Source organism: Ursus maritimus, unplaced genomic scaffold (genome assembly GCF_017311325.1).
Source record: "Ursus maritimus isolate PB19 unplaced genomic scaffold, ASM1731132v1 scaffold_11, whole genome shotgun sequence".
NCBI classification, from domain to species: Eukaryota; Metazoa; Chordata; class Mammalia; order Carnivora; family Ursidae; genus Ursus; species Ursus maritimus.
The window spans coordinates 64417235-64433917 of record NW_024423453.1 but is presented as its reverse complement, the minus strand read 5'-3'; the positions used below and the strand labels follow the sequence as shown (position 1 = coordinate 64433917).

The window sequence follows — 16683 nt, the reverse complement described above, 5'->3', positions numbered from 1 at the left end:
ATAAAGTTAAGCACCTTTTCATACAACTTAAGAAAAATATCTGAGTTTTCTAACTAATGTTGGGTTACATGCTTGCACACACCAAGCTAAAATTTGCTATGGTATTTTTTTTTTTAAAGTAGGCTCCACGCCCAGTTTGGAGGCCAATGTAGGGCTTGAACTCACGACCCTGAGATTAAGACCTGAGCGGAGATCAAGAGTCAGATGCTTAACCGACTGAGCCACCCAGGTGCTCCAATATGGTATTTTCTAAGTTTATGCTGTTCTGTACAGTTTCATATTTTTTCAGATACTTAATTAATGTATACATTCTAGGTTCAACAGAGCACAGGTACTTCTATAAAAAATAAGTTTTATTAACAAAATGGGCTCACAGTATAAAATACAGACGATGGTTCATTATATCAATTTCTTGGGATCATCTTTCTTGTTAGGTGTAGCACTGTAGACAAATAAAACACAAGCAAAGACTAGCTCCCCTGCCCAAGGCCTATGAAACCAGGAGAAACCAACACCGACTGCTTCAGTCAGTCATCGTTTTACCTCCCCTTCCGCCATTAACCTCTTGGGAAGCTGCTTCTGTTACTCTTAGGCTACTCCTCAGCTTGCTGCCATCCCACCCTGGCCACCCGAGACAGGCAGAATTGGGAAGAAAATGAGTATAAGTTTAAAACAAAAGTTCTTGCTCAAAACAGTACTAGAAACCGAGCCAGGAGATTCTGGCTGTAACTGCTGATAATCACGACCCCCAAGGGCCACTTTTTTATTCCTCAAGCCAGAGAACACCACAAAGACGGCCAACTTTTATGCCCTTCCTCAGTTTGTGCTGGGCAGCCCCAGTGAAGGACTGCAGAATTTCCGTGAAGCAGAAATGGCTCAGACGTTCCATTTAGAACTTCTGTAGGAATTTGAGAACGAGGTCCCGCAGTCGTACCCTGAGCATCTCATCATTGTCACAAATGATATGAGTTGAATCTTCCTCAATCTGGATGAGCGTCTCAGCTTCCTGGAGCAGGACAATATGGCCCTTCGCTGTGTCTTCCACCTTAATATCGCTGAAGCCATGCTGCTCCAAAAGAAGAGAGAGGAGGATGATGGCTACTCTGAAAGCAAGGGGCCAGCTGAAAGGCAGGAGGACACTCAGCAACTGACACTTCTAGACTTGGCTAAACTGAACATTCTAGAAACTCACTTTCGATGCTCCCTAGTATAATTCTTCAGACTTGTCACAGGACCTCCTAGAGCAACAGAATTCAAACACAGCTTCATAGACTTTAAAAGAAGCCTCCAAACATGCACAATCTCATGCAAAACACAACAAAATTTCTATAACCTGCTTAAGCTTTTGTGAGTTATCTGAGGAGCACAACCAAGGGCCTGGGTTCAGGAGTTTGGGACGCTGGGCTGCCCATCACCAGCCAATGGTACCTGATGTAAAAAGCAGCTTCATCCTGTCCCAGGAAAATGCCATTCCTCAAAGCAAGATACCAATGGCCTTGTGATTTGGCATATCCTTCTCAAGGGAGAAGGAGACATGGCAGCACAGCAAATACTCCCCTACCTTAATGTGAGTTACAGAACTTTCTTACACATCACACATAAAGTTGAGGAAGAGGAAAAGAAGGAGAAATAAGACTGATTTGCCTGGAAGGGACATAGGATAGGTAAAGAACATGGGCTAGGGAGGGTCTCTCCCCTTAGTTCCAGAAAGCTCATGTGTAGGCTGGGGCAGATCCTAAGGGTCAGTTTCTGGATGAACCAGGCAGAAGAACTGGTGAAGGTGTTTCTGGGAAATTCTGCAAGCCGTTTCAAGCTTTTAAAAAACAAGTCAAGCTGAGTTCTACTAACAGGAGCCGGAGCAGCGCAAGGTCCTGAGGAAGCAGTTGCTGCCGTGTTCACTGCGTCACACGGGACGCTCCCAGGCTAACTCCCATAGAGTGTCCCCACCCTCAGGGGCTAGGAGGGCTGCACAATTTGGCCACAGTCTTTCCTTCAGGGAAAAATTAAAAGACTGATGGCCGGCTGCTGATCCAGGGAAGGGCCAGTGTCCTCCAGAGGTCTGCCTACTTCTTCCCTCTCTTCCCACTCGTCTGGGAGTTGCTGGCCCTGCTTCTCCAAGTCCTAGGGATCTGGCCACATGGGTGCCTCTGCCGTCACTGCCCCCCAGTCCTGAGCCTCTTGTCTCTTGTGACATGGCCATGCTGGCACTCTGACAGGAAGGGGTCTTCTTGAAAAGTGAGGCTCTAAGGGGCAGACTTCCAAAGTTTTCTTTCTTTCTTTCTTTTTTTTTTTGAAGATTTTATTTATTTGATAGACACACAGTGAGAGAGGGAACTCAAGCAGGGGGAGTGGGAGAGGAAAAATCAGGACTCCCGCTGAGCAGGGAGCCCGATATGGGGCTTGACCCCAGGACCCTGGGATCACAACCTGAGCCGAAGGCAGACGCTTAACGACTGAGCCACCCAGGTGCCCCCTAAGTTTTCTTTATCTGGCCTTTCCCACCTCACCCATCGGTTACATCTAGGTTCCTGAAGGGCTTCCTCGGTCTAGTTCCCGCAAGAAATGGGGTGTGGTGCGGTAGTCTTCTAGTGGCCTGAGTCTGATGGGAAGGGGCTGGCAGAGAAGAAACAGGGGACCTACGGGGAAGGAGGGCATGGTCTTCTCTCACCTCTCTGGGACCCTCCCCTGGTTGTTTTCTGCCATGACCCTGGATCAAGCACATGCTTCAGGGACGGCAGCTCAGACCGTGGAGCCGGAGAGAGAAGCAGCAACATGCCTTCCTTGAGGCGCCGAACAAGGCAGGCCGGCTCCCGAGCGATCTGGCCGTGCTCACCTTCTCCAGCGTCTGCACGAACTGTTCCACGGGGATCGAGCCGCTCAGCAGGGGCTTCAGCACTTTGCAGTCTGGGATGTCATCGCTCGCCCGCTTTCTCTTCTTACCGCCTGTGGGCTGGGCCGGCCTGGGTGGGGGCTAGAGCGGGAGACACCACGATCTCACCCAGCACGTCACCCCGACAGCGGCAGAGCTCGGTGCGGGGCCACAGCGAGAGCCTGTCTGTCTGTCCCGCCCAGGGCCCCGCTGCCCGGCCCGCCATCCCCGCTGCCAGGGCTGCCGGTGCTGGAGCTCAGGGGCGCCGTGCGCTGGGGGCGCCATCTGGTGCTCTGTGTAACGTAAGCTAGTGCCGCAGCGTCCACACGGCATCGGGACCCTTTTTGGCAGAGATCTTCCTTCTATCAAGACTCATTTTTAAGTTTTAAATGATTCACTTTAGTATTTTCCAGTAAATTCTTTAAATAATAAACTGTGTCGGCCACCGCTGTGCAACAGCACGTGGCCGAGGCCCCCAGCGGTGGGGGCGGCCTGACGGTTCAAACGGACGTCAGAGACACCGCCTACCAGTGGCGCTAGCAGGATTTTGTGAGGATGCAGCGGAGGGTGAGACAGAAGCACGGCCAGCAGCCCACGCGGCGGCACAGTCCGGGGCTGGAAGGAGGTCAGGCGCCTACAGAGCGACGCCGCGACGCAGAAAACACGGTGAACGTGGGGCACGACGCACCGGGGACAAGGCGCCGCGGCCCGTGAGCGGGCTGGCTCCCAGGTGCGCGTGTCCTGGAGGGGAGGCCTCCGGGGGGCGGGGGGCTGCCCTGCCGCTCGGGGGGCCCCCTCCCCGCCCAGCCCCGCACTCTGCACTGCGGCTCTAGCGGAGGCGCCCGCGGGAGCTCGGAGGGACGTCGGTCCTTTCGGGATCCTTTCGGAGCCGGGAAGGGCACCTAGGGTGATGTGCGGCCCCCGCTCTAGGAATAATAGCTGCTCTTCCCGTTTCTGTCTCTGAGGCATGTGGCCAGGGAAATAATAGGGAAGAACGGACACGAGTGTTCTGTTTCCAGTCTAATCCATTAAGGAGTCTGGTCTCTGCCTTGTGCTGGCTGGAGTGCGAGCACCACTGGTGGGGGCGGTCCGGGGGGTTCCTCATCTTCCCAGGCCCCAGCGGCAACTCAGGGGTGCAAGCCCAGCTCACCCTCCCCCGTACCTGAAGGACGTGCTTGTTATCTTTCGTGTGCAGCACAGCCGAGACGGTTGCCAAGGAAATGCCAGGCTTAATCTCCATGGGCACCAGCGCATCTGCGAGCTGGAAGCAGACAGGGGTTTCAGTTGGGCTCACCTCAATGTGGGGGACGAGGTGCTGTGCCATCCTGAGTCAGGACCAGGAGGCCACACGGAGAGCTCACGGGTGGCCGGTGATGGCCAAGGCCAGCTTTCCACAGCCACCAGCTTGCTCGCAGCGCCGCGCCCCTGCCACTGTGGTGGGAAAGGTGCGGCATCTGGTGCCATGAAGCTGAGCCTTTAGTGACCAGCGTTCCTCATTTTCTTTTCTTTTGAACTTTTGTTTATATCACTGCAGTCTAAATGACCACATAATTTTAAGGAAGAAAGAAGGTAAAAAATTCAAAAATACCTTTAATCAAAAATACACACAAATATATATATCGATTGTAAGAAAGAAAGGAGGTAAGAGAAGTGGAGAGAAGGAGGTGGTGGTGGAGGGTACACTGGGCTGAGAAGAGGAGGAGAACGAGCCTGAGCCCGACGTTCTTCGACCTGTTTCGGGTGCTCTTCCTGGAGGCGGCCCACAACTCTGAGCAGCCACCTCACGCAAGCTTGAGCCACCGCATGCTGGGACGCCAGGGTGCTGACCCTTCTGCTTTGCCCTTTTGTTAGTCAACCCCCAAATGATGCACTGCCAACACCCTGCCACGGGCTCATCACCCGAACCACCACAACCTCATGTCCACCTTCTGGTGCCTTCCAGACTGCTCCTGACCCTTCCACAGGATCTCTCGAAAACCTCTAAGGGCTTCTTCTTACTCAGAATACCTATCAGGTGCTGACTTTCCATGCCGGCCTCTGCCTCTGTCCTCTTAACCACTAGGTGACTAGTGTCAGGAAGGACAAGGACAGCAGCTTTTGGATGGAGTGAGCTAATTCCTGTTAATCTGACTTCTCTCAAAGGTGGAATACCCAACCTTTACCATCTCTCTCCCTACCACCCGAGTCTGACGCATACCCCTTCTCGTAGGCAGCTTTGCAGCTCCCCGACCCCGCCACTGGCGGTGACGTGGGACCCTGCGAGAAGCCCTCGCTACCGGGGTTAGCAGACTATCGCTCTTGCACATGCAGACCCCGAGCTACCCAAGTCTCCTTTGTGTAAAAACAAAAGTGAATAAATACGCAAGATGCCATTTATGTAACTATGAAGATCAGTATCCCATGAGCAGAGGAAGCTGCTTAGGATATTTAAAAGGAACGTGAGCACTGTTTCATGAAACAAGGAAACACATGGCATGGGTGTGAAATCTTCCCCCAGGGAGACCCACGTCTGCTCCGGGCTCCCAACAGTGCCGTCTGTATGCGGCCTTTTCCTTCCTGCGCCGCACTTACTCCCCCCACGGGTCAGCTGCCTGGCAGAACGGGCCTGGGAGGCTTGGGGACGGCATTGTGCGAACCTGGACAGCCCAGTGATTGAAATCTAAGACCCCGCTGTGCCACGAGGGAAGTCCACTCAGAGCCCACGACCACCACAACTCCGCTCAGACACCTCTGCGAGAGGGGCACGTGTCCCTCACCGCCCAAGAGCAGAGAGTTTCCCACCAGAACACGTCCCCGAGGGCTGACGCATCAGGCCTCCTGCCTTGCACTCACAGGGACACATGAGGAGGGTTACGAGGCAGCTGCACAGGACACACTCCCATCTGGGAAAGAACCAGGTACCCCAGAGTAGTAGCAGCACCTAAGACCGGCGGCAGATTTTAACCCCTGCACCTCACACAGGCCTCTCGGGCGAAACTCAACGACGCCTGTAGTTCCCTCTACATTCCGTACGCGGACAGAGATTTATGCACAAGAATGTTTCAGAAAGCATGATTTATAATACAGAAAAAGCAGAAATCCTAAGGGTCCACCACTGAGGGAACAGTTACGACGCACTTATGATGTTCACAGCTGTTACTTCACTACCCGAAAAATGAGAAGGCTCTGAAGGTCCCCCCTCCCCTTCCAGTTCCTCGCTTAAGGATCTGCGTTCGTTGGTCAAAAGACAGCCACGTCTGGGACAGTCGTCTGAGACTCAAGTGGAAAGCGTGGGTTTGACCATGAGAGAGAGAACGGCTCACCTCTGGCATGATTTCGATCTTCTCGTAGCGACGCTTGAAAGGCAAGGCGAGGACCTCGGCCCGCCGGTACGACATGGCAGGCGGCTGGCAGTCTACCATCAGGTCCATCCGGTGGGACTGCGCGGGGGGCGGCTGCGTGTACTGCTCGGGGCAGACCACGTGGAGCGGCTGAGGACCGACGGGACAGGGGCAGGGTGAGGGAGGAGGTCCGTGCATGGCGCCCACGCTCAGCCTCACCACTTTCGGGCCATCTTACCTCTCCTCTCAAACCCAGTGGCGGGCAGCAGGACAGGTGAGCGCAGTGTGGGGAAAGGAGAATAAAAATTTCAGGGCAAAGCCCTCAACTGCCAGCCATGTAGGGTAGGGGGGAGATCCACTGCCTCTATTTGAATTTATTTTTATTTTTTCACTGTTTTTAAGGCACACTGATGGTGACTTCCATGAGTCTACTCTCAACTGGTCCCTAAGCCTCTGGAGGGCACAGTCTTCTTGTCACATCTACCATCACTGACTGGTGGGGACAGCTGGTGGCCAGTGGGCAAGAACTGCTGACGTGCCTGCTAGTCTGGTGTTCTGGGGCTGGGCTTTTTTCTGGTATCGGCAGGTCTGCTGGTTTTTGACAGTGGGCACCGCTCACGTCAGATACTCAATTGTGTAGGACAGACTGAATCAGAGTATTTTTTGTTTTTGTTTTTTTTTTTAAACAAAATGTCTGTTATTTTCAGAGACAAAAACAGTAAACCAACACTTACTTGGGACAAATACCATGCAACTGAAAATGGATCCCGGTGGCCCACTGAGTCATTGTATTGCCACTGCTTTTACTTAAGAGTCTGGAGCTCGCCTCAAGTTCCTGGAAGGAGGCCTTCCAGCAGGCCAACCAGACGCATTCAAAATAGCACTTGTTCTGTTGGGCTCTTACTTGTCCTCCTCCTGACCTGGGTGGTATGTTGTAACTCCTCTCAGGTCCCAGCCTGACCTCCAACTGGCTTTCCCCCTCCTACGGGGGATACCAAGTGGACTCCCATCCCCACTCTCCCTGTCCTGCCAGGGGCTCCATGAGCACAGCACTGCTGTAGGGACGGCAGGGGGTGTTACCTAGTGAGGAAAATAACAGGCTCTGAACTGTCTCTGCCTGCATGCTGATGCGCACACGGTGGGGTATCGAATCACCAAACCGGCCCAAACGTACCCACTGCTCTATAATCATGTCTAGAGAAAGCCCATATTCTTTCCTGGAGGGCCAGTCAGCGAGCGATCACATTAGGCATGATCTCTGTAGCCCTGAGGCCCTTCGGCTTCCCATTCCTTGCCACCCCTCCTCAGAGTTCTGTGTCGGTGCCTCCCATCCTGAGCTCAAAGATTCTGGGTGGAGGAGAGCAAACCTCTGACCTGGGCTGAGCAAAGTGAAGGGAGCTAACCATCCCGTGCTGCATTACTAGATGAGGCACAAGGAGACGTGCCAGGGCGCCCTGGTGCTCAGCGGAGCTCCCGAAGCAACGGGGAATGAGAACTCTTCCTCTGGCCTCGCTCCCTGGCCAATGCCACGCAGCCTCCCCAAGCGCGAGCAGATGTGCTGCCGAGTGGTTGCTCGCCCAGTGCGGTGCTCTCTAGTCCCTGCTCTTCCTCTCCGTTTTTCTGCTCTGCAGACGGCCTTCCTTTTACTGACCCCTTTACCCAGCTACTTCTGCCCATTCTCTATGGCAGAAAGCGCAAAAGGAAAAAACAAAAGCAGCAAAACCCAAACCAAACCAAACCTCTCATGAAAAGCAAAGTAACCCTGTGTGCGGTACCCCTCTACATGTGCAACAGGGCCCAATCCAGGTTTCGGATAAACTGTCTTTTGGCTTGAGGAGGAGGTTTCTAGAACGACTTTTCTGGTGGGAGAGGGGGCAATCTGCTTTTAACTGGACACAGATGGTTCTCATCAAAAATAATAGACTGTTTATGCTTTCTTTTCCTTCCACTTTTGATTTCTTTAGAACGGAAACTGCTCTCCGGGTGTAAAGCTCATTACTGTGAAGGGTAACGAAGCAGCGCGTGTGCCAGCACGCAGCAGACGCTTGAGACGTGAGCCGGACAAGAAAAGAAGCCAGGCAGCCGGCCCTCAGCCCGCAGACGCGCAAACCCCCCAGCGGGGACAGGCCGCACGGAGACACTGGCACTTCCCTTCCTTACCTGTACTTCCTTAAGCAGCTTGGACACTTGGATGAAATTCAGCCGTGTATCAATGGGGCAGTAAATGCACTTCATGGCCAAGGGCTGGTAGGGAGCCAGTGCTTCCAGGTAGGAGAAATCGGGTTCTAATGAGCACAAAAAACAAAATTTGAAATGCACGCAACAGAGTTGCTGCCAAGTGAGGAGGCGGCCGGTGTGGTCAAGGCCAAGCAGATGGCCACACGGTCGGGAGGGTGAGGTGGTGTAAGTGCCAGAGGCTGGTGGGAGGCCCACTCCTTATCACTGGGGAGGAGGTATTTACACATAAGGACAAGGAGAGGCCAGAATGAATAGTGCAGGGTGGATGTGGAATTGGAGGTATGGGTGTGAGCTCACGGCTTTCAACACAGAGAGACAGAGGAGACAAACAACGGGTAAATAAGTAAATGGGGGAGAAGGGAAAGCTCTTCTTTACGACAGAATGCCAAGTAAATGTAAAAGAAACAATGAAAGTAAAGAAAAAAAAATCACCATTTGGCAACCATCGCAGTAATAATTTTTTCTGATCAGGATCATCAATAGATGCTAAAAAAAAACTAGATAAAAATTTGGGAAGACCAGGATATGTGGCCTCAAAGTGCCCCCCCCTGCCCCAGCCCCCCAAGATAATGATTACATATAATAAGACTGACCTTACTGTGGGGAAATCTGGTGCAGGCCACTCAAATTGAGTGCTCAGAGTCAACATGCAGGTATGAGACAAACCACACACCACCTACTCGACAGGATGGCCCAAGAGGAAGAGAAAACGACCCTGGCCCCATGTCACCAGATGCTCTGCTGGGGCTGCTGTGCTCTTATGAGCAAAGCCCAGTGGGACTGGGAACCCCGCCTGCCGTAATGGCCTGTCTGTTCTCTCCAGAACCACTCACCGCAGCCTGCTGGCAGGGACAGCCCAGAATGAGCCAGAAGAACTGGCACATTTCTGGTGTGAAAAATTATGCTTAGATTCCCAACAGCCTGTGCCCCCACGAGGACATCAGGCTTATACTCACCTGTCTCACTAACTTATCCAGTGCATTTGGGAAAACTGATGGAACTTCCAGATCTTTAAATTACTCCCCCTCCAGCGGCTCCTGTTTCCCTGAGAATACCCCCAAATGAGGCAAGCATTTGGGAGAGATGACAGACTCCGTTTTGACATGGACGATGTGAGCTTCCACTGTGCCATGGCTGTAATATGATCCAGCAGTGGTCCAAGACTCCTCTCTGACACTACCAGACCTCACAAGTGACCTAATTGCCCTTTTGAAAGCCCGTCAAAACCGGATGAGATTTAAATTCATTACCTAGGGTTGTTATGGACCATCACACAGCCCTTGATTTCTTCCTAGCTGGCTGAGGGAAAATTCATACCAGAGCCAATCCTCTAACTGTGCCTATGTAAACACCGTACCCACTGTCCTATCAGAGTCAACAACTCCTCAAAAAGAATAGGAGAGACCCCCCAACCCCAAGTTCTACCACAATGTTCTCCAGATCACCTGCTGTTTAGCAAAACTTGGTAATGGTGAAGTTCTGGGTACCGTGAGTCAATGTCTTGTGGCCTGACTTCCTCTTGGCCAAAGGGGGCCTGGGAAAGAGAGAAGCAACCCCGGACAGCTGCTTTTCTGAGCTCTCCTGACACTTTCTACTAGGCCTTGCAGTCAGCCAGAGCCGGCCTGTCACTCATGGCTAGGCCATGGTGTTCTCTTGTTGGACACAAACAATTTCGCAGAACACTAACACCAGACATGGCCGCTTGGTGACCACAATGGATCAAGACAAAAACAAGAACCCTTCTGTAATCATGCCTGAACACAAAACCACAACACTGTTCAAACCACAAAATGAATAAACATTACCCTATCCTGGCTCCATTCTTCTTGCTTCCTAGATAAGAATTATTAAGATACTCAATCACACAACCACTCCTGTTTCCTGACAGCAGCCAATCCTGAGCAATGTCCCACAGCTGTCAACCCACCTCAAAATCAACGAACACAAGCCCAAATCCGTACGTTCTTTTCAACAAGCTCTGAGATGCCTCCCGCTTCCCCATGGTACGCGTCCTTCCCAGTTGCAACGAGTCATTAAGCCAACTTTGTTTGACTAGTGATGTGGTGGTGGCCTCTGGCACTCCTCACCAACAGGCTGAGCACACGGAAGGGCCCCAGTGTCCCTGATCCTGAAGCACTGGGGGTGGAGCAGACTCTCTTCCATTATTCAGCTCTTAAAAAGCAATGAGAAAGAAAAAAAAAACAACTTTCTCAACAGCTTTTATGTGCCAGGCACTGTATAAAGGGTCTTCTTATAACATTTCACTAAATGCACAGAGCCGCTCAATGAAGGAGCCAGCAATAACCCCGTCTGACAAGGAAGCAAGTGAGGCTCGGAGACATGGGGTAACTTGGCGTAGGTTACAGTCCATTGGACCAGATTCGGATCAAGGTTTTTCATTTCACTGCCCATAAGATTTCCAAATCCCAAGGCTGACTGAAGACCTAAAACTGATAAAATAATATAGTGATTAAGTAAAACCCCTGCTTGACCTCATGAAAGGATCTGTTCTACTGTGAGGGGTTTGTCTCCAGAAGGAAAACTGTAAGCTAGAGGAAACTATAACCAAAGGAGAAAGACCCAATTCAGGAAATAATTCCTAAAGGGTAAAGTAAGAGTGGTTACTAGAATTACTGCCCTTCTTGAAACAGCATACAAAATCCTCTCAAAAACATTTCAGTAAAAATCTGCCTCAAGGAAAAATCTCCGAAAACCACCATGAAAGCTTTATCCAGTACAAGTTTCCTAACAGTCCATCTTGCTCTATTCTTACTCTTTCCCTTGTGATTTCTTCACCCTCTGGTATTTATGACAGATGAGTGTTCATATTTCTGTCTTACTGTAAAATTCATCCCTTGGTATCCATTTGGTCCGTGCGTTGAGTGACGATGGTCCCAGTGGAAAGGGCAAGGTTTTATTTGTTTACCTGTAAATATGACAGTGTTGAGACTAGATTTCCCCCAGAGCTCCATGAAGTGGACCACGTCCCCAAACCGGAGGGAGGGGTGCCCAGTGAACACCACGCATGGCTGGCGGAAATCACTGCTGAAGTCTCCGTGGAGGCTGGGGTAGTGCTTCAGCTTGTTGGTCTGAATGAGCTACGAGATGTAGAGAAGCGCAGAAGAGCCGTTAGTCTGTGTAGGCAGAGGGAAGCGCCACACCGCAGGGGAGAGGAAGCAGAAGGAAATTAAAAATACAGACGAATCAAATTAATATTTGCTGAAAACTGAGATTTTTCTACCTACAAGGTGACTTTCGGAACAGATGGGACCTTCTGGTACAAATTAACATACTCAGTGATTACTTTTGTTCAGGCTGTTAAGGCCTGATGCAGTCTAAGTCTTCCTGACACCCGAGCCCTGGCCCCAGAAGTCCCCAGTATGAGTTATTATTTGAAGTACAAGTAACTTTCCCAAAACATGTGAATCACTATGTTCTGTCAACAATAAACACCTCACACAAGAAAAATTATTTACCCACATAGGACCACCTCTTGAGAAGTTATAGCTGTAAGTTACTGCAGCAACTTAATAAAGACAAAGGCCAAACTGGCTTTCAGAAATTTAGGAGATGTGATGTGCCCATGATGCAGAGAGCTGTGGTAAGAAGTGGGCCAATGCGCAGCCTCAAACTTGTCTCAAAAGTGTATGTTTTGAATCAAAAAGATCTCACCTGGCACCACTCTCCCAAAGTCATGCCCAACCCAAGGCAACACCATAGACAGTTATAGCCGCAGTTGGCGTCCTGTGACATGGCTCAGAAGCTCCTCCTGCTGCCCTGGCCCTGTCCCCACCCCAACTCTAGCACCAAAAGGTCAGAAGACAAACACCCAGACTTCAGAGACCCTAAATACCAACTAGGTCAAAGGCAGTATTGCCCTGATATATTGCATGATGGATAAAGAAATGGTCTGGGACACAACTTAATCCTGAAGCAACCCATGATGTGTAAGAGGGGAGCCCAGTCAACAACCCCAACTCTAACTGAAGTCACCCCAATAGTGACATGTGGCCACAATGGGACAACCCCCAAATGGAAGCCAATCTCTCTTCATTTCAAAGATTTAACCTTTAATTCGGAGAGACTGCTTTTACTAGTAACACTGTAGCACTACCCCGGAGATCCAAGTCAGGTGTCCGAGGCTGGACAGGATATGCAGAGTGAAGATGGAGCAAACGCTGAACTCCCACCTTCCTTCCAAGTTATATAGAAGTAAACTAACATTCTTTTTATAACCAATCTAGCCACAATCATTCCTTGTCCCAGTTAAATAAGGGTGAGCGAGTATAAAGACTAAGCCTACTGTATCCATTGCTGTCAAGGAGATGAATGGGATTCTAAGAATAGCAATGGGTCTTTGCACATAACTTAAATCACTTTTTAGTCATTACCTACAGTTCCTGAAGTTCTGTCTTCTGATCAATGCACAGAAACGAAGATAAATTCATCTCTCTCTCTTTTTTTTTTTTCCAACTGGATCTACCTTTCCAGCTGACTTACTACATTTGACCAACCAGAATTACCTCTGCGCTTCTTTAAGGTCCAAACCATATAGGCAATGAAACTGTAGGGTAGGAATTTTGTAATTTTTTTTAATTTTTTTTTTAAGATTTTATTTATTTGACAGAGATCGAGACAGCCAGCGAGAGAGGGAACACAAGCAGGGGGAGTGGGAGAGGAAGAAGCAGGCTCATAGCAGAAGAGCCTGATGTGGGGCTCAATCCCATAACGCCGGGATCACGCCCTGAGCCGAAGGCAGACGCTCAACCGCTGTGCCACCCAGGCGCCCCTGTAATTTTTTTTTTTTTTTTTAATCAGTAATGAGGGTAGAACCGTATTTTCTCATGGGCATTGGTCCCAGTACCCAGAGTCAACTCCACCATGCCCTAATGTTGGCAAGTGCGTTTCAGGAACCCTGTTCACACCACTACGGTCTTTTCATTTTCATAACTGTAAATGGGACAAAGGTCATCTGTGACATATGTGGGTAAGAAAGAACATATAGCAACACTCTTAAGAAGCAAAGAAAGGCTAGTTGTTGACAGGAGGGGAAAAAAACAGACTTTCGGTGGTAAGTCCACCACAAAATATTTTTTGCCACACTTAATTTTCTGACATGACTGCATTTCTAGCCCGAATTTCACTGTGGTAATGGCAGAGCTTGTAAATACCTTGGCTACTATAACAGTGTGCAGACTGGAAAGTGACTTTCTCAGAACTTTCCATGTGAAATTCTGGTTTGTTAAAGTCCTCTGGAGTAGAAGTAAGAATAACACGAGTTGTCAAGTCTAAAATAGTTAGCAGGATGTTTGTTGCAATTTTCTCAGAAATTCCCCTTTGTCCCTTTCCAGTTACTATTGCCCCATGTCTACCTCCAGGGTAACCACTGTGCTGGCTTCTGGTACCAAGGAGGAGTTTTGTGTGTTTTTGAACTTGTATATAAAGAAAATCACACTGTGTCTACTGTCTTATATCTGGCTTATTTCACTCACATCGTGTTTGTGAAATTTGTTTACATGACTGTGTGTAACTGGAGTTCGTTCATTCTTACTGGTGTAAGGTATTCCACTGTGTGAATATACCAAGAACTCCACAAGGCTGTTGAGGGCATCTGGGTCTATTTCGGAATTACTACTAAGAGTGCTCTGAAGATTTCTGTGTGTCTTTTGGTGGCACACCTGTGTATTTGTTTGGGAGATACTTCAGGGACAAAACTGCTGAGGCAGAGAGTACGTTATGTTCAGCTTTGGCAGATACCGCCAGTTCCCTAAAGTGGTTATACCAACTTAAACAACCTTTTTAAAAATATAACAAAAAATTGGGAGTAACTCTTTTGTCAGATAGTAAGAGAATGGTTAAGTATATTACAAAATGTCCATACGGTATGCTCTGGAATACCAGGCAGCAATAATAATGATATGAGGCACAAAGAAAAATGTCCATGCTACACTGTTTGGCGAAAAATGTAATGAAAACAAAACTGGGTACAAAGCTATGTAAAAACACTCATCTGTTCTGTGAGAAAGGTATAATTTTTCCATTTTTAAAAAACTGAGATATAACTGATGTATAACGTTGTAGTAGTTTCAGCTGTACGGTATTTTATCTATTGCGAAAAAATCACCACAGTTAGCCTAGTTAACATCCATCACCACAGTTACAAACTTTTTTTCTTGTGATGAGAACTTTTAATATCCGCTCTCTTAGTAGCCTTTAAACATGCAACACAGTACTGCTCACTATAGTCACCATGCTGTATGTTACATCCTATGACTTCTTTATTTTATAAGTGGAAGTTTATTCCTTCTGACCCTTTATTTTCTAAAAACTTAAATGTTATTATTTTCATCATTAAGGCTTCACGTCTATAATCAACATAATTAACTGGAAAGAAGACTGACAAATAAATCTGTTGTTATGCAAAAAAGTTAGTAGACGTTAGATGAAATTCCTCACCTCGGCGACAGAACAGAGGTAGGTTATGAACTGCAGACCCATACTGGTACTATAATGTGTTAATGAGAAGAGAAAGGAGTGAATCTTGAGTTACAGTACTTCCCTGTTGTCTTACATGGGAAACAAAGGGCTATATGAGTTTATGTCAGGATTTTTTAATTTTTATTTTGAGAGAGAGAGATAGAGGTAAAGAGAGGAGGGGCGAGGGAGAGAATCTTAAGCAGACTCCACACCCAGCAAGAAACCTGAAGAGGGGTTTCATGACCCTGAGATCATGACCTGAGCCGAAATTAAGAGTTGGACACTTAACTCACTGAGCCACCCAGGCGCCCCAAGATTTTTGATATCTAATGGGCTCCCATCTCCATCTCGAACATTTATCTACAGTTTTTCTTGCTCTGACCCAATAATGCCATTTTCTTACCTCTGCATGAGGAAAAGGTGGTTCTGGGAGATACACCTTAGTCTGTTTGTTGTGACAAAGCCTTTTAAAGAAAAGCAGAGGAGTCGGTTAGGTAGGGCACACCGGGTCGTTTGCTGCCACCTAGCGGTAGCAGCGCAAAAAATACTAAAGGTTATTTAAAATCTTCCTGCTAGCAAATCTCACTCACGAAAAGCCAGCGTCTACAGAGTACTCAGAACATAAATGTCTTGTGTGTATTTTTTAACTGTTAAAATTCCTCAATACGTTTTTGCCTTAAAAAACAAGCTTGTTATTTTGGAATAGTTTTTTAGATTTACACAGAAAAGTTGCAAAAACAGTCCAGACTTCCCTTGTGCCCTCTACCCAGTGTCCCCTTCATGTTAACATCTTACATAACCACGATCTGTTTATTGAACAAGAAATTAATATTAGTGCATTATAACCAACTAAATTCCAGTTTTGTTTGGATTTTACCGTTTTTCCACTAATGTCCTTTTCCTGTTCCAGGATCCAATTCAAAGTATCCTATTGCATTAGTTGTGCTCGCTTTTGAGGAAAAAGTGACAGGTTTTTTTTCAGACACACAACTTGCTGTTTTGCACACCCACTAAGCAGCACTGGTAACTCAAACTGGAGAGCAATGAATCTCAATCTGGAGACACTGTGAATGTTTTAGGTAGTCTATGCTCTTTCTTGGCCAGATCTGACATTTAACAGAAGTGTCTGAATAAAGCAATTGTGGCAAAAGTTAACAACTGATAACTCAAGAGTCATGGGTGTCCTGTGGGTTTGGCTTTTTTATTTATATTTATTTATTCGTTAATTTAATTTACTCATTTGGCAGAGAAAGAGAGAGACAGAGAGAGAGAGAGAGAGAGAGGCAGGGAGAGGGAGAAGCAGACTCCCCACTGAGCAGGGAGCCGGACGTGGGGCTTGATCCCAGGACCCTGGGATCACGACCTGAGCCGAAGGTAGATGCTTAGTTGACTGAGCCACCCAGGCGCCCCTGGCATTTTTAAAAGTCAGAAAAAAATATATGTAGTGATGTATGCTTGTTAGCGCCCATCTGTGATAATTCTACTAAAATAATATTAAAGTATTTCAACAGTTCTAACACATACTACTTTTGGGGGAGTAGTTCAGGACTTCAGGGTTTGGGTTTTATATTAACTTCATTAATACAACTTATTATTTAATTTTTCCTACACTTCAATTTCTTTAATCTTGATTAAAGAAAACATCACTTTATATCTTCTTTGGAGGAAGAGGTAAATATGGAAGGAAGATACTTTTGGAGGGTTACTTTATATTATATATACAGTTTTAAAAAGGAAGATAAAACTCTTTAAACTCAGGAAAAGAGACAAATACAACAT

General features: G+C 48.2%; 1 protein-coding gene across 1 annotated transcript in view; it reads right to left on the bottom strand.

The window, feature by feature from the left end:
- Positions 1–335: 335 nt before the first annotated feature.
- Positions 336–16683, bottom strand: part of INTS9 (integrator complex subunit 9) — a 103458-nt gene continuing 87110 nt past the window's right edge. Inside the window, exons 11-17 of the mRNA XM_008705088.2 lie at positions 15308–15368; positions 11354–11525; positions 8350–8474; positions 6172–6339; positions 4032–4130; positions 2834–2971; positions 336–1066 (exon numbers count right to left, since the gene is read on the bottom strand). Of these exons, the coding sequence (XP_008703310.2) occupies positions 890–1066; positions 2834–2971; positions 4032–4130; positions 6172–6339; positions 8350–8474; positions 11354–11525; positions 15308–15368 (940 nt within the window). The 3' untranslated portion in view covers positions 336–889. The remainder of the gene's footprint in view (positions 1067–2833; positions 2972–4031; positions 4131–6171; positions 6340–8349; positions 8475–11353; positions 11526–15307; positions 15369–16683) is intronic.